The sequence below is a fragment of the Pristis pectinata genome, chromosome 23 (assembly GCF_009764475.1).
Source record: "Pristis pectinata isolate sPriPec2 chromosome 23, sPriPec2.1.pri, whole genome shotgun sequence".
Lineage (NCBI taxonomy): Eukaryota > Metazoa > Chordata > Chondrichthyes > Rhinopristiformes > Pristidae > Pristis > Pristis pectinata.
The window spans coordinates 1367010-1391855 of record NC_067427.1 but is presented as its reverse complement, the minus strand read 5'-3'; the positions used below and the strand labels follow the sequence as shown (position 1 = coordinate 1391855).

The 24846-nt window shown below is 44.5% G+C and overlaps 1 protein-coding gene across 1 annotated transcript in view; it reads right to left on the bottom strand.

Moving 5' to 3' along the window:
* LOC127582028 (regulator of G-protein signaling 3-like) overlaps positions 1–24846 on the bottom strand; it is a 224014-nt gene that overhangs the window by 158680 nt on the left and 40488 nt on the right. The window contains 2 exon segments of the mRNA XM_052036961.1: positions 8422–8482; positions 11545–11613. Coding sequence (XP_051892921.1) covers positions 8422–8482; positions 11545–11613 — 130 coding nt within the window.

Below are 24846 nucleotides of genomic sequence, written 5' to 3'. Positions count from 1 at the left end.
TCCCCTAAGTTCATAAAGAGTGCTGCATAAACTCAATTTCTCTCTTTCTCTTGCCATCTACCTATTAGCCTGTAACTTTCTCATCAAGCTTAGGATCACAGTAGTAAAATTTTATTAAACCAGACTTCAAATTTCAGCATATCTTTAAGCAATGATGTTTTAAATATAATGGCTGGAATCATGCTGGCTGTAGCAGTACTTCCAAAGGGAATCATTCAGACATCTGCAGTAAAGTGTGTGCCCAGTTTATGCAGACCTGTTGGGTGTCTGGGATTCTCCAGGTGACAGGTGCCTGCACAACTTTTACAATGCTTCATAGAGTCATCAAGTACTACAGCACAGAAACAGACCCTTCAGTCCAGCTAGTCCATGCCGGCCTGGTTTTCTGCCTAGTCCCATCTACCTGCACCCAGACCACATCCCTCCAAACCCCTCCCATCCATGTACCTATCCAAACCTCTCTTAAATGTTACAATTGAACCCACATCTACCACTTCCGCTGGCAGCTCGTTCCACACTCGCACCACCCTCTGAGTGAAGAAGTTCCCCCTCAGATTCCCCTTAAATATTTCACCTTCCACCCTAAACCTGTGACCTCCAGTTCTAGTCTCACCCAACCCGAGGGGAAAAAGCCTGCACGTATTCACCCTATCTATACCCCTCATAATTTTGTATACCTCTATAAGATCTCCTCTCATTCTCCTGCACTCTGGGGGAAAAAGTCCTAACCTATTCAACCTTTCCCTGTAACTCAGGTCCTCAACTCCCAGCAACATCTGTGTAAATTTTCTCTGCACTCTTTCAAGCTTATTGATATCTTTCCTGTAGGTCGGTGACGAGAACTGCACACAGTACTCCAAATTCGGCCTCACCAATGTCTTGTACAACTTCAACATAACATTCCAACTCCTGTACTCAATGCCCTGATTTATGAAGGCCAATGTGCCAAAAGCTCTCTTTACGACTCTGTCTACCTGTGACGCCACTGTCAAGGAACCATGGCTCTATATTCCCAGGTCCTTTTGTTCTACCGCACACCTCAGAGCCCTACCATTCACTGTAAGTCTTACCCTGGTTTGTCCTTCCAAAGTGCAACACCTCACACTTGTCTGCATTAAACTCCATCTGCCATTTTTCAGCTCATTTTCCTAGCTGGTCAAGAGCACACTGCGAGGTTCGATAGCCTTCCTCACTGTCCCCATTCTTGGTGTCATCCGCAAATTTGCTGATCCAGTTTATCACATTATCATCTAAATCATTAATATAGACGGTAAACAACAACTGACCCAGCACCATTCCCTGCGGCACACCACTAGCCACAGGCCTCCAGTCAGAGAGACAACCACTCTGGCTCCTCCCGCTAAGCCAATGTTGAATCCAATTGACTATTTCATCCTGAATGCCAAACGACTTCACCTCCTGGAGCAGCCTCCCATGCGGAACTTTGTCAACGGCCTTGCTAAAGCCCATGTAGACAACGTCCACTGCCTTTCCCTCATCAACCTTCTTTGTAACCTCCTCAAAAAACTCTACAAATTAATTAGACATGACTTACCATGCACAAAGCCTATCTTTGTGCTATCCCTATATAAAACACTATCCCTAATCAGGCCCTGTCTATCCAAATACTTATATATCCTGTACCTTAGAATACCTTCCAATAATTTACCCACAATTGACATCAGGCTGACCAGCTTATAATTTCCCAGTTTATTCTTCGAGCCTTTCTTGAACAACGGAACAACATTAGCTATCCTCCAGTCCTCTGGCACCTCACTCGTGGCTAAGGATGTTTTAAATATTTCTGCACTAGCCTCCCACAAGGTCTGAGGGGACACCTCATCAGGCGCTGGGGATTTATCCACCTTAATTCGCCACAAGACAGCCAGCACCTCCTTTTCCGTAATCCGAAAATGGTCCATGACCTCACTACTCTTGCCTCAGTTCTATAGTCTCTGTCAGTCTCCAGAGTAAATACGGATGCAAAAAATTCATTTAAGATCCACCCATCTCTTTCGGCTCCATGCATAGATGACCACAGTGATCTTCAAGAGGACCAATTTTGTCCCTTGCTACCCTTTTGCTCTTAATAACTATAGAAACCCTTGGGATTCCCTTTCACCTTGTCTGCCAGAGCAATCTCATGTCCTCCTTTTGCCCTCCTGATTTCTCTTGATTTCTTGTATTCCTCAAGTGCCTCATTTGATCGTAACTGCCTATACCTGATGTGCCACATTCTTTTTCTTTACCAGTTCTATCCTTCTCCATGATTACCTTGAAACTAATGGAATTATGATCACTAGATCCAAAGTGTTCCCCTACACTCACTTCTGTCACCTGCCCTGTCTTATTCCCTAAGAGGAGATCCAAATACGTGCTCTCTGTAGTTGGGACCTCTACATATTGATGACGGAAACTTTCCTGAACACATTTGACAAACTCAATCCCATCCAGTCCTTTTACAGTATGGGAATCCCAGTCAATACGTGGAAAGTTAAAATCACCTACTATCACAACTTTATATTTCCTGCAACTGTCTGCTATCTGTCTACAAAGTTGCTCCTCTAAATCCCGCTGACTATTGGGAGGTCTATATGATAGTTCCATTGATGTGGTCATCCTTTCTTATTCCTCAGTTCCACCCACATTGCCTCAGTAGATGAGCCCTCCTGTAGGTCCTCTCTGAGCACTGCCATGACATTTTCCCGATGAGTAATGCCACCCCTCCCCTTTAATACCTCCCCCTCTATTATGTCTAAAACAACGGAACCCCGGAATATTGAGCTGCCAGACCTGCCCCTCCTGCAAACAAGTCTCACTAATGGCTACAACATCATAATTCCACGTGCCGATCCATGCTCCAAGTTCATCTGCCTTACCTACAATACTCCCTACATTGAAATAGACACATCTCAGAACATTAGTCCCACCAGCCTCATCAACCTGTCGATTTCTGTCTCTGCTTGTGGGCTTAACATCTACTTTCCCCACAGCCTCTCCACCTGCTGCCCTGCCACTCTGGTTCCCACCCCCTGCAACTCTAGTTTAACCTCCCCCCCCCCCCCCCCCCCCCCCCCCCGCGAGCAGCACTAGAAAACCTTCCCGCAAGGATATTGGTCCCCCTCCAGTTCAGGTGCAAACTGTTCCATTTGTACAGATCCCACCTGCCCTGGAAGAGATCCCAATGATCCAAAAATCTGAAGCCCTCCCTCCTGCACCCTCTCCTCAACCATGTGTTAAACAGCACTACCTTCCTATTTCTTGCCTTACGAGCACGTGGCATGGGTAGAAATCCTGAGATCACCACCCTGGAGGTCCTGTCTTTTAACTTAGCACCTAACTCCCTGAACTCACTTTGCAGGACTTCATCACCCTTCCTGCCTATGACATCGGTACCGATGTGGACCACGACCTCTGGCTGCTCACCCTCCCCCTTAAGAATACTGTGGGCTTGATCCGAGACATCTCTGACCCTGGCACCTGGGAGGAAACATACCATCTGAGAGTCTTGTTCTCGTCTGCTCCCCTAACCAATGAATCCCCTATCACTACTGCTTTCTCCTCTCCCCACTTTCCTCTGAGAGAAAGAGCCAGACTCAGTGCCTGAGTCCTGACTGCTGTGGATTTCCCCTGGTTGGTTGTCCCTCCTAACAGTATCTAAAATTATGTATTTTTATTGAGGGGAATGGCCACAAGGGTACCCTGTACTGAATGCCTATCCCTTTCTCTCTCCTGACAGTTACCCAGCTACTTTCTGAAGGGAAGATCTTGCCTCACAAGCCTGATAGAGTTCTTTGAGGAGGTGACCAGGAAGATTGATGAGGGCAGTGCGGTGGATGTGGTTTACATGGATTTTAGTAAGGCGTTTGATAAGGTTCCTCATGGTAGGCTTCTTCAGAAGGTCAGAGGCCAAGGGATCCAGGGAAGCTTGGCTGTGTGGATTAGGAATTGGCTTGCACGTAGAAAGCAGAGGGTTGTGGTGGAAGGAGTGCCCTCGGATTGGAAGGCAGTGACTAGTGGTGTCCCGCAGGGATCGGTTCTGGGACCTCTACTTTTTGTGATATTTATAGATGACTTAGATGAGGGGGCAGAGGGCTGGGTTAGTAAGTTTGCGGACGACACTAAGATAGGCGGTGTTGTGGATAGTGTTGAGGGCTGTCGGAGCTTACAGAGGGATATTGATAGGATGCAGAGCTGGGCTGACAAGTGGCAGATGGAGTTCAATCCGGAGAAGTGTGAGGTGGTACACTTTGGAAGGACAAACTCCAGGGCAGAGTACAGGGTAAATGGCAACGTACTTGACAGTGTAGAGAAGCAGAGGGATCTGGGGGTTCATATTCACAGTTCATTGAATGTTGCCTCACAGGTGGAAAGAGCAGTTAAGAAGGCCAATGGGATGTTGGCTTTCATAAATCATGGGATTGAGTTTAAGAGCCGCGAGGTGATGATGCAGCTTTACAAAACTCTAGTTAGACCACACTTAGAGTACTGTGTTCAGTTCTGGTCGCCTCATTATAGGAAGGATGTGGAGGCGTTGGAGAGGGTGCAGAGGAGATTTACCAGGATGCTGCCTGGATTAGAGCGTATGGAATATGAAGAGAGGCTTAAGGTGCTAGGGCTTTATTCACTGGAAAGGAGGATGAGAAGAGACATGATAGAGGTATATAAAATACTGAGAGGAATAGATAGAGTAGACAGTTAGCGCCTCCTTCCCAGGGCACCAATGCTCAAGATGAGAGGGCATGGCTTTAAGGTTATGGGTGGGAGGTTCAGGGGAGATGTCAGGGGGAGGTTTTTCACCCAGAGAGTGGTTGGTGCATGGAATGCACTGCCTGGGGTGGTGGTGGAGGCAGATACATTGAACAGGTTCAAGAGTTTGTTGGATAGGCATATGGAGGAATGTGAGATGGAGGGATATGCGGGAGGAAAGGGTTAGATAGTGTGAGGGTGGTTTGATGGACGGCACAACATGGTGGGCCGAAGGGCCTGTTTTGTGCTGTATGGTTCTATGGTCCCTGCTTCCTGCAACTTATGTGTGACTGCTTCCCTGTAACTCCTGTCTATCAACCCCTCAGTCTCCCAAATGATCCAAAGGTCATCCAGCTCCAGCTCCGGTTCCCTAACATGGTCTGTAAGGAGCTGCAGCAGGATGCACTTATTGCAGGTGTAGTCATCAGGGACACTGGAGGTCTCCTTGACTTCCCACATCCTGCAAGAGGAGCAGAGCACTGCCCTGACTGCCATTCCCACTGCTCTAACTGAGCAATAAGAAAGAAAGAGACCTTACCAGAATCTCACCTTAGCCTCCATTCACTTCCTCCGCCTCTTCACGCCAAAGCCTCAGCTGCCCACTCTAACACTGACCCACTCCCACAATGGCCTCTCTGCTTGACTTGAGCTTAGTTTTATTGGCTGCTGCCAATTAGCTAATTAACCAATCAATTTTCAACCAACACTTTGCAAATGTGCCTCATTTAGGTTCCTGCTCGGTGAAACTGAACAGAAAGTCCCCAGGCTCACCTCTTTTTAAAAAAAATCTCTGGATTCCCATGGAATATGACAAAGGTGCCTGCCTTGTTTGGATTCACTGACGTTATGCCAGGCAATCTGCCTCTCCAATTATACACTAGGTCAGACACAGCATTGGATCAGAGACCACAATATATTGAGTTATTGAGTGATTGGAGGTCAATGAGGTCAGTTTGTGTAATGCAGAAAAGTGCTCTAATTTTAGGGAACTGGCTTTTTATAAATCAATTTAAAATTCTTTATTTATTATGTTACATATTTAAATGCAGTGCTTCAACAGTTTTCATTTTGTTGCTGTAAATAACCATTCCACAAAATGTACACGCTCTGTTAGTAATAATATGTTCACCTAAAACTAGGGTCCACTCTTGCCATTTTCTTATCTTTATGACAGGTCACTGCTTATCTGTTAACATTAGCGGCATTGAACTAATAAAAACATTTGGGAAATAAGTAATTTTCATATTTCCAGTGTGATTTAATCAGTAAAGATAAGCAATACATTTCCAAGTGTGATAAATTCTGCACTGGTACCTTACCATAGGAGGAGGCCCTGCGGCTGATTAAGTCCATGCCAGTCATTGACAAATTAAATTTAATTATGCAAATCTAATTAGCTTCTGCACCTCGCATTGCATGCTGTCATTGACTTCAGATCATCTTTTAGTTTGTTTGTCCAGTGCTCACAGCTCAGTAATTGTTTCATTGAGTGGCATTTGCATTTACTGATAATTATCAACATTTTCCTGCAATTTGTTTCCCTCTCGGACTCCCATACTTTCCGTTCCAACACCACTCACTGTGCCAACGTTCTTTTTGAATAACTGTGCAAAGAAATAGGAATTTTCCTGAAGGAGACATTTATTTAGACCAGTCTGTGAGACTTTCTTGTTAGGTCTCATTTAGAGTTTTGTTCTCCTCGAGTGGGATGTATTATTGAGTTTTTGGAAAGGAGTACCACAAAATTAATTCCCACTTTTTTTGTGATCTAGTTAGTTTTGAAGATTTCAGACTCTACACCTTGCAGGAGATTAGATTGTTTTGGTACTTTGATTGAAATTTATAAGATAATGAAGGAACTAGGTGTGTTTGTGTAGACCAATTGTTTCAACTTAATAACTTATACTGGACCCAGGAACTTCCAATCTGCAGAAGAGCAGATGCAGGTTAGCTGTTGGAGGTACTTAATCTCCCCAGGAAATGGAAATCCTGGGGAAAAGGTCAAGCTCATGCAGGAAACATTTATTCACTACAGCCTTCAGGCAAGAGTCAGAGACACGGATTCATAAAGTGATACAGCATGAAACAGGCCCTTCAGCCCACCGAGCCCTGCTGACCATGCACCACACACTTCTACACTACTGCTACACTGACCCATTTCATTCTCGCCGCATTCCCATCAATTCTTCCCCAGATTCTATCTCTCACCTACACACCAGAAGCAATTTACAGTGGCCAATTAACCTTGCAACCCACACATTTTTAGATCGTGGGAGGAAATCAGAGTGCTTAGAGAAACCAATAGGGTCACAGGGAGAATATAGAACACCATGCAGACAGCACTGCAGGTCAGGATCGAACGCTCATGAAGTACATTAACACACCTTTGTTTGGCCAGGTTTCTTTACTGTTCAACACTGTAAACAAGGTGCATCATTGCACAAACTGTTCTGGTAAGCAGCTACCTTTGTAAGTGCATCGGAATGTTTGTTTTCCTCCATGTCACTGGGTCACATTACCAAACCACATTGCTCCTAAACTCATCATTCCATCCGTCAGAAACCAAGCACTAACTTCCACCCTGACAGCTAACTGCTCTGCCGCTTGTTGGTGCTTAACTACTGGCCAGAATAAGGTTGCTTACAGCACCATAATCACAGTGTTAAGCTGAACAACCTGCTTCCAGGTTTCTCTTTCTAACCTACGTTCCCTTACATCAGCCAAGAACTACTTTGCTTTATGCATGAAAATTCCATAGGTATTCAGGAAGAAGGAGGAATTTAGAGAACAAGCCCAATTTTATTTTGTCCAGTAGCAGTGTCCCGTCACCCCACTAATTGTTGGGTCTTGCCTCAGTAACATTTACTAACAATCTCCTGCTGATATTCCCACTGTGTCTACAGCTTCCTGCAGCTGAAGGAGAGAAGTGAAGGCAGCAATTAGCTGTTGGTGCAGCAGCTTGGAATAGCCTCACTAATTGGGAACGTTACTGGCTGCACCACTGTGAAAACACGGCAGCAATGAGGGAGTGCTGAGAACAAGTCTGTCGCTCCATCTAGTGCCTGTTGCAGGGACTGAATGTTTCTGCCAATATCGAACATCAGTTCAATGTGAGCATATGGAACTGGATGAGCAGAAATTTCCTCCAAACAGATATTGGCAAGACCAAACCTCCTGTCCTCAGTCCTTGCCATAAACTCTGTTCCACAGCCACCAACTCCACCCAGACCACAGCGTCTGTCCAAACCAGAGCTCAACAATCCACAACTTTGCAGTGTTCTCTGACCCCAAGGTGAGCTGTTGAGTAGGCATATTTTTCCTGTCGTTAAGACAACTCACTTCCTTTGCACGAGTATGCTCCTGCCTTAGCTCCTTAGCTGCGGAAACTTTCAGCCGTGCTATGATTACTGCAAAACTCAATCGTTCCAACTTTTCCAATGTCACCTTCCATAAATAGCGCGTTTAAAACTCTGCCACCGAGACCTTCGTTTTCACAAAATCTGGTCTCTCTTTCCATATTGCTCTGTGACAATGCCTCTGCCTCGGTAATTTTTTATTTACCTGGGTAGTATATCTAGTTTCGTTGTTCAGTGTATTTAGTCCGATGTTGTGATTACAGAATTTCAGAAATGAAAAGGAATACATCTTCTGATTTCAAGCTGATATACTTGCCTTCTCTAATTCAAGCAGTGACTTCACTCCAAAACTCATGCACCCCAGCAGCTCACTGCATCTGTAAGCATTAAAGAAATGTTATCAGTTATATCAGACATTAATGAACAACTTAGGAAATACCTTGAGAAAAGAAAACAGGTTTAGCCTTTTGAGTACCATTTACTCCACTGATACTAAGAAAGCATTTGACAGTTCTGCTCCAACATGCATCAGTTCATTGGGCAATTAAATAGAAACTTCAGAATGCACTTCCATGAAGCTTAGCAAATTATAGCAAAAGGTTTGCAGGGAATGATTATGATCTTCCCAGGCAGAGTAGGCTGACTTGTCAGTTTCTGTGATCAGCCTACCCACAATGACAGCTGCAGGGATTCTGATGTTGGGAATAAGTCAGTTTTAGCTTGCCATTTCTTGGGCCTGGACCAGCCTTATGTAATTGTACTTCATTTGATGCTCAAGGTAAAGTTTGCCGATTTGTAAAACAATATGGCACTTTGCCATTCAGCAAACTATCTGAGAGTATTGTGTCAGCTTCCCTACGTACACAGATCACACCCACTCCATCAGCACAGCCATAGTTTCCCCATGTACACTGACTGTACAAGTTCTACCCTATCAATAACCCAAGTACCCCAAGCAGATACTAAATGATCAGACTGCTTGTGTTACACACAGGACGGATGAACTTAAATTTCCTCAAACGAGATCCTGAGAATTCCAAAGGCTTGGCCTCCTGTGCCCATCACAGACTCTGTTTCCTACCCATCACCTCAGTCCTTCTCCTTGGCATTTGCCTGAAACTTGTAATGTCGGTGCCATATTTGACCCAGAGATGGGCTTCGGGCTGCATTTAGCTTCAGGCTAAACCAACATTTACTTTCATATCAGGGCACTGCTAGTCTAAATTAAACCAAAGAGAAAGTGAGGAACAATGATATTTCCAGGGTAATTTCTCCAAATTGTTGGTGTTTGGTAAAACAAGAGACAGACTGAAGGGTGTCAGCTGGAATCCAACCAACTAGTAATCCTGATGGTCATATATAAGCAGATTTGGCTGACTTGGATATGTCTGAGGCACAATGTGTGACAACTCAAGATTGAGTGAGGAGGAATAGGAGGGTCATGACGCATACTGAAAACTGCCCTGTCTAGGACAAATTGTCAAGTCCACTTTAATGCTTCAAGCTCCTGGGCGTCAACATGTCAGAGGATCTATCCTGGGCCCAGCACATTGATGCAATCACGAAGAAGGCACACCAGCAACTCTAGTTCATTAGGGGTTTGAGGAGATTTGGTACGTCACCAAAAGACTCTTGCAAATTTCTGCAGATGTACGGTGGAGAGCATTCTGACTGGTTGCATCACCGCCTGGTACGGAGGCTCCAATGCACAGGATTGAAAGAGGCTGCAGAGGGTTGTAGACTCAGCCAGCTCCATCACAGGCACAACCCTCCCCACCATTGAGGCAGTGCCTCAAGGCGGCGGCATCCATCACTAAGGACCCTCACCATCTGGGACATGCCTTCTTCTCGTTACTACCATCGGGGAGGAGGTACAGGAGCCTGAAGACCCACACTCAATGTTTCAGGAGCAGCTTCTTCCCCTCCGCCATCAGATTTCTGAACAGTCCATGAACCCATGAACACTACCTCGTTATTCCTCTTTTGCACTATTTATTTATTTTTGTATCTAACAGTAACTTTTGTGTCTTGCACTGTACTGCTGCCGCAAAACAACAAATTTCACGACGTATACCAGTGATAATAAACCTGATACTGGTTCTGCCTTGTCATTCTTGCCTGTCACAATGGACATCAAAAACATCAGTTTACAGCAGACAAGCATTTCAACAAGTGCATTACTGCATTGTACAGCAAATCCAGCAACTCTAAGGCTTCCCACATGGAGACATGTAAAGTACAGACACTCTCCTGTACACAATGACTGTGCATTCACCAGCAGAAAGGACCATAGTGCCAACACCATGTGGCTGCTCTGCCTGTGACTGCAAGAAACTGCAGAGGGTTGTGGACACAGCCCAGCACATCACAGAAACCAGCTTCCCCTCCATGGACTGTCTATACTTCTTGCTGCCTTGGTAAAGCAGCCAACATAATCAAAGACCCCACCCACCTGGGACATTCTCTCTTCTCCCCCTCCCAATGGGCAGAAGATACAAAAGCCTGAAAGCACGTACCACCGGGCTCAAGGACAGCTTCTATCCTGCTGTTATAAGACTATTGAACAGTTCCCTAGAATGATAAAATGGACTCTTGAGCTCACAATCTACCTCATTATGACCTTGCACCTTACTGTCTGCCCACACTGCACTTTCTCTGTTGCTGTGACACTTTACTCTGCTTTCTGTATTGTTTTTCCTTGTCCTACCTCAATGCACTGTGTAATGAAATGATCTGTACGATCGGTATGCAAGACAAGTCTATCACTGTGCCTCAGTACAAGTGACAATAATAAACCAATACCATTACGATCTGACCCAAAAGAATCCACAGGGTCGACTGCCAGGAGACTGTTAACGGCTGCAGCCTTGGACATTGAAGCCCCCACAACAACTGTCTGCGCTGGCTCAACATATACTCAAGTGAGTCATCAAATTAAAAGACGTATTCAAATGTCGAGACTAATTGAGGCACAATATAACAAAGTCCATCAAAGATCTCACTCATTGTCATAACGCTGCATGCTGCACACATAAAGGATACCAAGAGGGTAAAAAACCAGCAAGTGCTTCCTGGCCATTTAATTAGCACTGTTACCCAGAATCACTGTCTTTTCAGAGACAGCTGCAATAACCGATTTGCACAGAGTAAGGCCCATAAATAACAGATGTTGAGAAAAATGACCTATCGGCTAATTTCTCATTGTTACCAGCTGAGGGATGAATGTTGGCTAAGGCATTACTCAAACTCCCTTCACTCTGGCTGATAACTGGTTAGGTTGGCTTCGGGGACTTCCAACTAAGTTTCCACTGAAGCAACCAGCAGATCACATACGTAATGTTGACAGATAAATTAATGTAATACTTGTAATTTGTTTGAATTTCGGAGAAAATATAGCACATTTTGTAAGGTAACAAAAGGTTATCTTAAACAGTCCTACCTTGAATTTTTGTCTCTGTTCCAAACTGTAACAAGAAGTCTTTTTTGTTCATCCGACTCCTGCAAGGGACTACAAAATAAGAACAATTTAAAAACAACTTGATTTTGACATAATAACATTCTTTTCCATGATTCAGAGGTCACAATTTCAAATACCAATTCAGGGACTTGAGCACATAACACTGACTGATACTTAATGAAGTACTGAGTTTAGTGTCAAAGATGAAACCTTTTGGATGATTTATTGAACAGAAGACTCTTCTGCTTAACTTGATCCCCATAAAAGATCCCACTTCAGTGTTTCAAGAAGAGTAACTGCTTTCACATTATCCTGCTAATATCCCTCGATCAACTCCACAAAGGCAGGCTGACTGGTACTTTTATATCCACTGCTAATGGGACAATGACACGCGCAAATTATTGCACTGACACTGCAAAATAACAACAGCTGTGAAGCACTTTGGAACATACACAGGGTGTGAAAGGTGCAATATAAATTCATGTTGTGTCAAGTGGTTCTGAGGATTGTTCCATATTGTCGAGGAAACAAAACCAACAGTGCTAAACAAAGCAGAAGGTGCGAGGTTTAATTACTGACCACTGCTCTGTTAACTGAGGCAGTTGGGGCCCTACAACTGGGCTAACTGTTTCGGGTCCAGAGAGGGAGGGATAAACCAACTAGGGTTACAGTTCCTGATCCCATAACAGCTGCTGCAAAACTTGGATATCTCAGTGGTGGGAAGGCACAACTTTGAAGCTCTTGTGGGTGAATTCAGCAACCAGAATAGGATTACATTCACCGTTCAGACATCCACTTTGCTAGATGCTGTAAATGGAGATGGACGGCACAATCTCGACCATTATATCCTGAATAAGTTTTATGAAGGAAATCCTTCTCTACAGATGAAACAGATCACCGAAGTGCAGGGTGTTCAATTCTCTGCAAATGATTTCTATTTATAGATCAATATATTTTTGCATCTTAATGACTAAATGGTGTTAGTTCTTGAAAAGTGACACTAAGCTATTATCCTTTTGAATGGAGGAACAGGTAACAGGAGTCAAACAGCCGACACCTGCTTCTTTTTCTTATCTTCCTACGTTCAAGAGAGCAGCAAAGGCAAACACGTGTCTGCATTAATTTCTTCAGGCCTGGGGATTATAGATTAGGCATTATTGGAATGAACGTTAGAAAGGCCACAGGTCAAGCAGGACCAGTTGACAGCAATTGCACTGGTCACTACCCTAATCAGTCACTGTACTTTGTGAAGGATGCCAGATCCCTGAAGATCCCAAATCTTTGTCTAATTTGAAAAACAATATTGCGTGATGTCCATGCAAGTACTTGTGGTTGACAGGTTTGCCTAAGTATCAGATGGAACTAGCTCACATAGTATCATCTGCATTACTGAGCGCTAACCTCACGCTTCAACAAACTAAAACAGATGAATGTAGGTACAAATAGGGGAGAAAACTCTCCAAATGCACATAAAGATATGTATTTTATTTCAGTGCTTATCAATCCCACAAATTTCCAATGGACATATAGGTTAATAAATGCATCTAAATGATTGAACTTCCCAGGGTTGCAACTCTAGGAGTCTTGTTATCTGAATTAAATGTCATATCTCCCACAAGCAACCACATTTGCACTACACCAATCTTTCCAGAGGCGGAGTCGGAAAGACACCGAGATAAAACCAGAGATAAAACCAGAGATAAACATTACTGTGAAGCTTTGTTTACACAAAGCAAGCAAGCAAAAATACAAAGAAGCAGTCAAAGCAAATGTCACTTCACTCAATCGCACTTCCTTCCTCAAACAATGAGAAAAAAATAACGCACCGCACACCCTGTCCCTTTTGTGGACTCACGTCCTTGTTTATGGCATTACTGTTCTTTCTAAACATTTATTGGCAAAAACCTGACTTTGAGCTTCAGGATCCAAGCTTACAGCTCAGGACCACAGAGTCAGAGGGCAATACAGCACGGAAACAGGCCCTTCGGCCCAACTTGTCCATGCTGACTGTGGTACCCAGCGAGCTAGTCCCATCTGCCCACGTTTGGCCACAGCCCTCTAAACCTCTCCTACCCATGGACTTATCTAGATGCCTTTTAAATGTCGCTAATGTGCCCACCTCAACCACTATTTCAGGCAGCTCATTCCAAATACACACCTCCCTCTGTGTGAAGAAGCTGCCCCTGATGTCCCTTTTAAACCTCTTGCCTCTGATCTTAAACTGTGGTCCAGTGGGAGGGACGAGGAGGTGTCTGGAAGCTGATCTTCACCCTCTGTGGGGTTGAGGTCAGTTTACCAACAGCTCTGCTCTGTCGGCAAGTTTGATGCCCCTGATGGGGGTTGGTCCTTCAGGGGCATCAAACCTGCTGACAGGGCAGAGCTGTTGGCAAACTGACCTCGACCCCACAGAGGCTAAAGGTCAGCTCCCAGACACCTCCTCGTCCCTCCCAGTAGACCACGACCCCATCACTGACTGCATTTCCTCAGATCTTACCAAAACAGCCTCCAGTCTCAGTCTCAGTCCCCTAACTGCACACTGTCCACCGCTATCTTCTTCCCAAAATCTACAAGCAGGACTGTCCTGGTAGATCCAATGTTGCCTCCTGCTCTTGCCTCAAAGAAATTACTTCTTGTTACTTTGAATCTATTCTGTCTGTCCTGGTTCAGATGAAGGGTCTCGACCAGAAACGTTGACTGTCCATTTCCTTCCACAGATGCTGCCTGACCCGCTGAGTTCCTCCAGCATCCTGAGTGCTGCCCTTGTTCAGTCCCCACTTACAACCGTGGCACCACTATTGCTATCCGCCACTTTGACAGCTTCCAGTTTCCTGGTCTCAGCATAGGGTCATAGAGCGGTACAGCATGGAAACAGGCCCTTCGGCCCAACTCATTTATGCCAACCATGATGTCTACCCAAGCTAGTCCCAGTTGCCAGCATCTGGCTCGTATCCCTCTAAACCTTTCCTATCCATGTACCTGTCCAAATATCTTTTAAACTTTGTGATTGTACCCGCCTCACCCACTTCCTCTGGCAGCTCGTTCCACACACCCATCACCCTCTGTGTGGAAAAAGTTGCCCCTCAGGTCCCCATTAAATCTTTCCCCTTGTACATTAAATCTATGCCCCATAGTTTTAGACTCTCCTACCCTGGCAAACAGACTGTGACCATCCACCTTACCTACACCCCTCATGATTTTATAAACCTTTACAAGGTCACCCCTCAGCCTCCTAGGCTCCAAGGAAAACAGTCCCAGCCTGTCCAACCTCTCCTTACAACTCAAGCCTTCTAAACCCAGTAACATCCTTGTGAATCTTTCCTGCACCCTTTCCAGCTTAATCACATCCTTCCTATCGCTGGGCGACCAGAACTGCACACTGTTCCCCAAGTGTGGTCTCACCAACAACTTGTACATCTGCAACATGACATCCCAGCTCCTGTACTCAGTGCCCTGACCGATGAAGACCAGCGTGCCAAATGCCTTCTTCACCACCCTGTCTACCTGTGTCTCCACCTTCAGGGAACTATGTACCTGCACCCCTCGGTCTCTCTGTTCCAAAACACTTTCCATGACTCTACCATTTACTGTGCAAGTCCTGTTATGGTTTAACGAGCCAAAATGCAACACCATGCACTTATTTGAGTTAAATTCCACCTGCCATTCCTTGGCCCACTTCCCCAGTTCATCCAGATCCTGGTGTAATCTCAGATAACCTTCCTCACTGTCCACTACACCACCCAATTTTGGTGTCATCCACAAACTTACTATCATGTTAACATTATCATACAAATCATTACTATAGGTGACAAACAACGGTGGACACAGCACCGATCCCTGAGGCACACGACTGGACACAGGCCTCCAATCTAATTAGCATCCCTCTACAATCACCCTCTGACTCCTTCCACCAAAGCCATTTTGCATCTAATTGGATCCCATGTGATCTAACCTTCCAGACCTACCATGCAGGACTTTGTCAAAGGCCTTGCTAAAGTCCATGTAGACAACATCTACAATGTCTTGGGACTTTTCTTAGTTTTATTTGTGAAGGATATTTTATGGCCCCTTTTTGCCATTTCTAATGTCTTTCTTAAGTTCTCTCCTACACCCTCGATGTTCCTCATGAGACAACCTCGATTTCAGTTGCCCATAAGGTGCCACATGCTTCCTTTTCTCTGATCAAACCTTCACTGGACTTTGTTATCCAAGGTTCCCTAATCTTGCCACATTTGTCCTTCACCCTGACCGGAACATGCTGGTCCTGAACTCTTACTGACTCTCTTTTAAAAGACTCCCACTTGTTAGTTGTCATTTATGGGAGCTTGCTGTGCACAAATTGGCCATATTTCCTACATTAGAAAGGAGACTTCAAAATTGCTTAAATGGCTGAAAACTACTTTGGAGACATGAAACTCACTGTATAAATTCAAATCTTGCATTTCCATGGCAAATGCAGCACCAACTTGCTTGTTTAGCTTGAACAAACCTATGTGTTAAGGCACAATACTGTGTGAGACTTGCATGATGTGGGTGACAGCTGAAGAAAGTGAAAATTTAGCAATTAGAGTCACACAGCACAGAAACAGGTCCTTCAACCAACTCATCCATGCCGACTGTGTTACCCAGCAAGCTGGTCCCATCTGCCTACGATTGGCCCACAGCCCTATAAACCTCTCCTATCCATAGGCTTATCTAGATGGCTTTTAAATGTTGCTAATGTGCCCGCCTCAACCACTATTTCTGGCAGCTCGTTCCAAATACGTATCACCCTTTCTGTGAAGAAGCTGCCCCTGATGTCCCTTTTAAATCTCTCGCTTCTGACCTTAAACCTATGCCCTCTTGTTTTTAGCTCCCCCTCCCTGGGAAAAAGACTGTGTACTTTCACCCTGTCCATGCCCCTCATGATCTTATATTGGCTATGCAAACATACATGCATGCATGCATGCATGTATACACACACACACACACACACACACACACACACACACACACACACACACACACACACACACACACACCAACCATTTAGGGAATTAAATGCATAATTCAGAAGGACAACTTGATTGGTAATTTGGTAGCTCAGAAAGATTTTAAGAAAGTTCCACATTGAAATAGAGCTTTGGTTTTATCAGGGAAAGTTTGATTTCAAATGTTGCGTTCTCAAAAGATCAGCTTCCCTCAACAAGTGCATTATTTAATTGAAAGATTAAACTGACCTATTAACATCTTGCCTGTGTGTAGACTGCATTGAATAAGTTCATCTAAAGCTAGCCAGCTAATAACAGAAGATCAGTAAGGAGACTGTGGAAGAAATCTGTGTTTAAGGTGATAAAAGACACATGTTTTCAGAATGAGAGGAGGGAGTTAGCAATGTTTCAACAATAAAAAGAAGTGGTTTTATTGATGAGGAATGGGAGAAAATGGCACGTGATATCGGATGACAATCAGGGAAACTGAGAATGAAGACTAGGGGTGCCCAGATATTTGGAGAATATAATTAGCAACCTTGGCCTTCATGGTAAACACGGATTAAGAAGGTGGTGATGTTCACAGCAACTGAGCTTGATAATGTCAGCTATTTATGGACACTGACCTATGCTTCCTGCAGATGTCAGAGAGATACAGCATTTAAAGGACAAGGTGCAGAATGGGGATGGAGCAGGGTGATGAGTAGGTTATCGTATAGAGACATGAAGTATTCAGTATCCTGAGAACCAAGGTTCTATCCATGTGGAACTTTCTAAAATCTTTCTGAGCTACCGTTACCAAATTACCAATCAAATTGTCCTGCTGAGTCATGCATCCAACTCCCTATGGTGTGTGTGTGTGTGTGTGTGTGTGTGTGTGTGTGTGTGTGTGTGTGTACGCACATGTGTGCATGCATGTGTGTGCACATGCACACATATGTTTGCATAGCCGATTGTTAAATCCTCACTTTCCAAAGAGGGCTATAGACAGGGTGAGTGCACTCAGTCTTTTCCCAGGGTCAGGGAATCAAGAACTAGAGGGCACAGGTTTAAGGTGAGAGGGGAGAGATTTAATAGGAGCTTGAGGGACAAGTTTTTACGCAAAGGGTAGTATCCAAGTGGAACGAGCTGCCAGAGGAAGTGGTTGAGGTAGATAGAATGACAACTTTTAAAAAGCAGTTGGACAGGTAGATGGATTGGAAAAGTTTAGAAGGTTATGGGCCAAATGCTGGCAAATGGGACTAGCATAGATGGGGCATCTTGGTCAGCATGGACCAGTTGGGCTGAAGGGCCTGTTTCCGTGCTATATAACTCTGTAACTCTATGAAGTAACTAAGCGTGGATGATATTTCTGTCAAACATGGAGCCAGCAGAGCAGAAACATGAAGAGGAACGTTTGAGAACCTGTGTGCCCGATGACACCACAGGCAGAAGACAGTCTGGAGAGGTGGGAATGGACATCGTGCAGTGATTACAACCACTCAGAACTCCATTGGCATTCTGTTATTGCTGCTGAATTAGGAAAGGGTTCAAACACGCAGTGGTGAGTGCACGACTGCCAGTGCAGATATACTGGGTCAATCGGACTCCTATGATTTCTACGATTCCAGAAATCCAGACAGGAGATACCTGGGGGTAGGTGGAGAGTGACGTGTGTTCTTGCAGAGTCTTCCACCCTGCATTCCCTCCAGTTCACTGCAGTGTATTCACTGCTCACAACCTGACTCCTGTAAACGGGAGGCCAGACACAGAGCGGATGATCGCTTTACGCCACACTCCTCCTCAGTCCTCAGGTGTAATCTTGCCTTCCAGTCAGTTGTCATTCTGATTTTTTTTTCCTTTAACCTCCTACATTCCTTCAAAGCTCAACAGTAGCTTCAGTAACAGCAGCTCAGCTTTCAACTGGGCACATCACAATCTTCCAGACAGCACTGAGATTAGTATTTACAGATAATGGTTCCGCATCACCCGTTCCACCACCTCCATTCGGGGTTCTGGTTCTCATCTTCTTGCATTATCACCTCATCTTCCCTCGCAAAATCATGTTTCTGTCATTAAATCTCACCCGCCTTCTGCTCGATCATTTTGATCTCTGCTTCTCAAAGCTCCCTAGATCATTTATTTGAAATATTATTTGTTTCTTCACAGAATAAATATATACCTATCTATACCCTCACAATCTTATATATATATGTGAGGGAAGCCAGAGAAGAAATTGCTGGGGTCCTGACGGAGATATTTGTCTCATCGTTAACCACGGATGGGGTACTGGAAGACTGGAGGGTGGCTAATGTTATGCCTTTATTTAAGAAGAGCTGCAAGGTCAAACCAAGGAACTACAGGTCGGTGAGCCTAACATCAGTGGTGGGAAAGTTACCGGAGGGGATTGTGAGAGGCAGGATCTATGTGCATTTGGAAATGTAAGGAGTTATTAAGGATAGTCAGCATGGCTTTGTATGTGGGAAATTGTGCCTCACGAATTTCACAACGTTTTTTGAAGAGGTGACCAAGAGGATTGGGAGGGGCAGGGCAGTAGATGTTAACGACATGGACTTCAGCAAAGGTCAGCATGGACATGGTGGGATGAAAGGCCCGTTCTTGTGCTCTACAACCCTATGACCTCAGCTGCTGAGTCCACCAGTATTCGTTTTTTATTCTTGGTGTTATTGCTATGGCAACAAGGAGGTGTACAGGAGTGAGATAGATTGGCTGGTTGAGTGGTGTTGCAACAACAACCTTGCACTCAACGTCAGCAAGACCAAGGAACTGATTGTGAACTTCAGGAAGGGGAAGTTGGGAGAACACACACCAGTCCTCACTGAGGGGTCAGCGGTGGAAAGGGTGAGCAGCTTCAAGTTCCTGGGTGTCAACATCTCAGAGGACATATCTTTGGCCCAACACATTGATGCAATCATGAAAAAGGCATGCCAGCACCTCTACTTCATTAAGAGTTTGAGGAGATTTGGTATGTCACCAAAGGCTCTTGCAAATTTCTACAGATATACGGCGGAGAGCATTCTGACTGGTTGCATCACCGCTTGGTACAGAGGCTCCAATGCACAGGATCGCAAGAGGCTGCAGAGGATTGTAGATTCAGCCAGCTCCATCATGGGCACAACCCTCCCCACCATCGAGGACATCTTCAAGAGGCGGTGCCTCAAGGAGGCGACATCCATCACTAAGGACCCTCACCACCCGGGACATGCCCTCTTCACATTACTACCATCGGGGAGGAGGTACAGGAGCCTGAAGATCCACACGCAATAATTCAGGAACAGCTTCTTCCCCTCCACCATCAAATCTCTGAGCAATCCACGAATCCATGAACACTACCTTGTTATTCTTTTTTTGCACTATTTATTTTGTAATTTATAGTAAGTCTACGTCTTGCACTGTAATGCTGCCACAAAACAACAAATTTCATGGCGTCTGGCGGTGATAATAAGCCTGATCCTGATTCCATGACTTTCCATTCCACTGGCCTCACTTAAACAAGGAAAAGGATCGCTTGACAAAGTTCCATCAGGTGATGAGGGAACGATATAACAGAGGGTGCTGCCTGTAACATTCCTGCCTCACAATTCCAGTGACCTGAATTCAATCCCAACCTCTGCTGCTTTCTGTGTGGAGTTTGCATGTTCTACTTGTAACCAGTGGGTGCTCTGGCTTCCTCTTACAGCGATGCTGGTGGAGTACAGTAAATCACCTGGGATGTGGGTCATTGACAGGAGAATGAGGAGGTGTTAATGGGCAGAAGAGGTTACAAGGAAATGTGGGATTATGTGAATGCTCTGAGATCCAGATTATGCTCAATGGGCCAGATTGCCTCCTTCTAATGTTGTAAGGAAACGTGAATTTTGTTGGTGATGAAAAGTCACCAGTCTGAAATGTTTACTCTGTTTCTCACTCCGCAGACAGTGTCGAATATTTCCGGTATTTTCTATCGTGGAACTTGACTCAAAACTGTTCCACGCTTTCTTGCCAAGGGATGTAACAACACTACCCCCTTGTGACAAGAGATGGAAGTACAAAATATTATTCGGCCAAATGGACTCTTCACGTTGCATCTACGATTCTAACAGAGCATTCTGGAACTCTGCTAGTAAAGGCAAGGTAAACCCAGGTGTAAATGTACCATCACTGACACCATCATTTTCAAACTCTCCAAAGGATAACTGAGCAAACACTGGTGAGACAAACCTTGGCATGAGTCGCTCAGCTGTTTTATTCCACACTTAAACAGGTCACCTGACTTATCAAGGGAAATGATTTCTGACCATTTACATCCCAACCTTTTCCCAACTTTTGTTGAAAGACAATGTTGTTACACCAGATTTCAAAGAAAGATCAGGGTTACTGTTGTATTTTACTCAATTAACTGAAATTCAATTTCCCTGGTTCTCTTCAAAAGTTGCTTCCAACTGCTTCTACCAACTTTTTCAGGTAGTTCATTACACATCAAAGCAACACAAAGCTTTAAAAAGGCTCTCCCACATCTCCCACATGTACCTTATCCCATTATCTTCACTCTGTATGCTCTGGTTGCCACTCCTGCTGTACTTGAAATAATTCCTTCATTTCAACCCTATCAAATGTGCTGAGCCATTATATGATAGGATATAAGATAGATAGATAGATATCTTTATTAGTCACATGTACATTGAAACACACAGTGAAATACATTTTTTTGCGTAGGGTGTTCTGGGGGCAGCCTGCAAGTGTCGCCACACTTCAGGCACCAACATGGCATGCCCACAACCTCCTAACCTGTATGTCTTTGGAATGTGAGAGGAAACCGGAGAATCCGGAGGAAACCCACGCAGACACGGGGAGAACGTACAAATTCCTTACAGACAGCAGCCAGATTTGAACCCGGGTCGCTGGCGCTGTAAAGCATTACGCTAACAGCTACACTCCCATCATATGTACATCAAAACACACTTAAATCCCTAATTTCCTCTCAGAGAAAAGACCCAGGTCTTTGAGCCTTTTCAGGGAATTAAAAGACGTCATCAACAAATCCTTCCTAAATTTCAGTAGCAACCACCACATAAGGAATTCAAAACAGACCATAATACTCTAATGGAGTTATAGAGTTGTACGGCACAGAAACAGGCCCTTTGGCCCACCACATCCATGCCGACCCTTTTCCCCATCCACATCAATCCTAACTGCCCACATTAGGACTGTATCCTTCTCTGCCTTGCCTATTTATATGTCTCTGTCAATGCCCCCTGAATGTAGTGACTGTATCTGATCCCATCATCTCCTCTGGCAGGGAGTTCCAGATATCAACCCTCCCTGTGTAAAAACTTACCTCTCCCATCTGCTTAAAAACTCCTTCCTCTCACCTCAAACCTGTGCTCTCTTGTTTCTGATACCCCTACCGTAGGAAAAAAATTTTGACCATTGACCCTGTGTATGTCTCTCACAATCGTAATTAGAACAACATAGAACATAGAACATTACAGCACAGTACAGGCCCACAATGTTGTGCCGACATCTTATCCTGCTCTAAGATCTATCTAACCCTTCCTTTCCACATAGCCCTCTATTTCTCTATCATTCATGTGTCTATCTAAGAGTCTCTTAAATGTCCCTGATGTATCTCCCCCCACAAACTAATTCAGACCATTTAAGGTCTTTTACAAGAGCAAGGTAAAGTGTTTCATTTTTTACACTATGATTACAATCTAGAATCTTGGCGATTTTAGTTGCTCACAATTTTGGAAGCTATAAAAAGTAATTTATCTGCCTAAGCACACAGTACTTCAACTAAAGTTGAATTTCATTAGTCAAATATAGGCCCATTTCTCTGACATATGAAAGACTTCTTGTAAAATTTGAGCATCCAATTCAATCCAATCACTCAGACATCTCGGCATCATTCAAAAGCTTGCAAGTCATTCCTAAATACCAACAACTACTAAGAATAAACTGCTTCACCAGTATCACTGGTAAATCTCTTCAGTAAGATCCCCAAATCCTTTAACACTCTGTGGACGAATATTGAACTAAATGTCAGTCTGCTTTAGCAGATTACCACTAATCCTGTATGATTTTAATCTCGCAAAACCCTTGTAAAGTACCTTAACGAAAGTTTTCTGAATGTACAGCTGGACAATGACTAATTTACTCTTGTCCACTAAACTTTTTCAAGGTCTTGCACTTCTAAGAAAACACACATTTTGGGTAAGATCAAATTTCATTATTATCTTAATTTCCCATTATCACAGTTATGTTTAAACAGTGGAACACAAGTCTTTGAGATACCGGTCGATGTTTGATTAAATCCGGAATAAGATTAATTGATTTTTGGACAACAGGAATCAAGGGACATGGGAAGCTCAGGCTGCAGACTCGCTGTGATATTGCTTGTTGGAGTAGGTCGTAGTTTACTCCCCCTATTTAAATTTTAAGTCCTGCATGTATTAGACTGAATTCCCATCTGCTCTCTGATTCCAGAGCAACAATGGGGGGGAAGGTTTCGCCAGAAGCCCAGCTATAGTCCCTGCTCAACATCATTAAAAACAAAACAGATAACCTGGTCATTATCAAACAGTTGGTGGGAGCTCCCATGCAGCAGTTACTTCACTGGCTGCACAGTTCTTGAAATAATCAGAGGCTGGGAAAGGTGATATATAAATACAGGAGACACAGAGATTCTGCAGATGCTGGAATCTGGAGCAACACACACATGCTGGAGGAACTCAGCGGGTCAGGCAGCATCTGTGGAGGGAAATAAACAGTCGACGTTTCGGGTCGAGACTCTTCATCAGGACTCAATGGGAGGACTCAAGTCAGGAGTCCTGATGAAGGGTCTTGACCCGAAACGTCGACTGTTTATTTCCCTCCACAGATGCTGCCCGACCCGCTGAGTTCCTCCAGCATTTTGTGTGTTGATATAAATACAAGTGTCTCTTTTTAAAGCACAACACCTGGAGGCAATGCTTTCCCTGCACTGAGATTCCTCTCTGAAAAGATGATCAAAGTGCGACTTTATTGAATTATACAAAAGAAGAATCAAACGGACAACACAACATTCATTTCAATTAAGTCCATGGCACATTTATAGAGGAGAAGGGGAATTAGTCTGGTAGACACAGGAGAATGCACATGCTGGAATCTGGAGCAACACACAAAGTGCTGGAGGAACTCAGCAGATCAGGCAGCATCTATGGAGGGAAATAGACAGTTGATGTTTCGGGTCAAGACCCTTCACTTGGAGTCCATGAGGAATGAATGGTCTTGACCCAAAAAATCGACTGTCCATTTCCCTCCACAGATGCTGCCTGACCCGCTGAGTTCCTCCAGCTTTTTGTGAATTATTCTGGCATCTTGGTCAATAACTATTCTTCGATCAACCCAGTAAACCGCGCAGCAGAAGTGCCAGTGTTTCTTGGATTGTTGAACTCTACGTTACTCACTTTGAACAGATGGTGAACTTCATGATAGTTGGCTCCAGATCAATTGTTGTTCAATTGAAAGAGCTGGGCAGTTGCCTTCCCTTCACTCACCAACACTGGAGGGTGTACTTCCTTCTCTCCCACCCCCACCTCCCCGCCTGAACTGAGTGTAAACTGTAAACTGGTTTACTATTGTCACATGTACAGTGAAACACTTTGTTTTGTATGCCATCCATACTGATCATTCCATACATCAGTGCATTGAGGAAGTACAAGGGAAAACAATAACAGAGTTCCGAATAAAGTGTTACAGTTACAGAGAAAGTGCAGTGCAGGCAGAGAATAAGGTGCAAGGGCCACGACAAGGTAGATTGTGAGGTCAAGAGTCCATCTTATCGTACTAGGGGACCATTCAATAGTCTTATAACAGCGGGATTGAAACTGTCCTTGAACCTGGTGGTATGTGCTTTCAGGCTTTTGTATCTTCTACCCGATGGGAGGGGGAGAAGAGAGAATGTTCAGGGTGGGTGGGGTCTTTGATTATGCTGGCTGTTTTACTGAGGCAGCGAGAAGTGTAGACAGAGTCCCTGGAGGGGAGGCTGGTTTCCGTGACGTGCCGAGCTGTGTCCACAACTCTCTGCAGTTTCTTACAGTCCTGGGCAGAGCAGTTGCTGTACCAAGCCGTGATGCACCTGGATCGGGCACTTTCTATGTCACCTGTCTCTGTTTACCCCACTGTATCCTTCTTCCTGACCTATGTTGTGCTCCTCAGTCCAGAGTGCTGGTAACATCATTCAGTGGCAGTTACATCTGCCGGGTTTGATGTACGTACTTTGCTTGGCAATGACCTGGCTAACTTGCTTTATTCACAACTAGCATCTACTTGTCAATGGCTGGAAACTGCTTGTCAA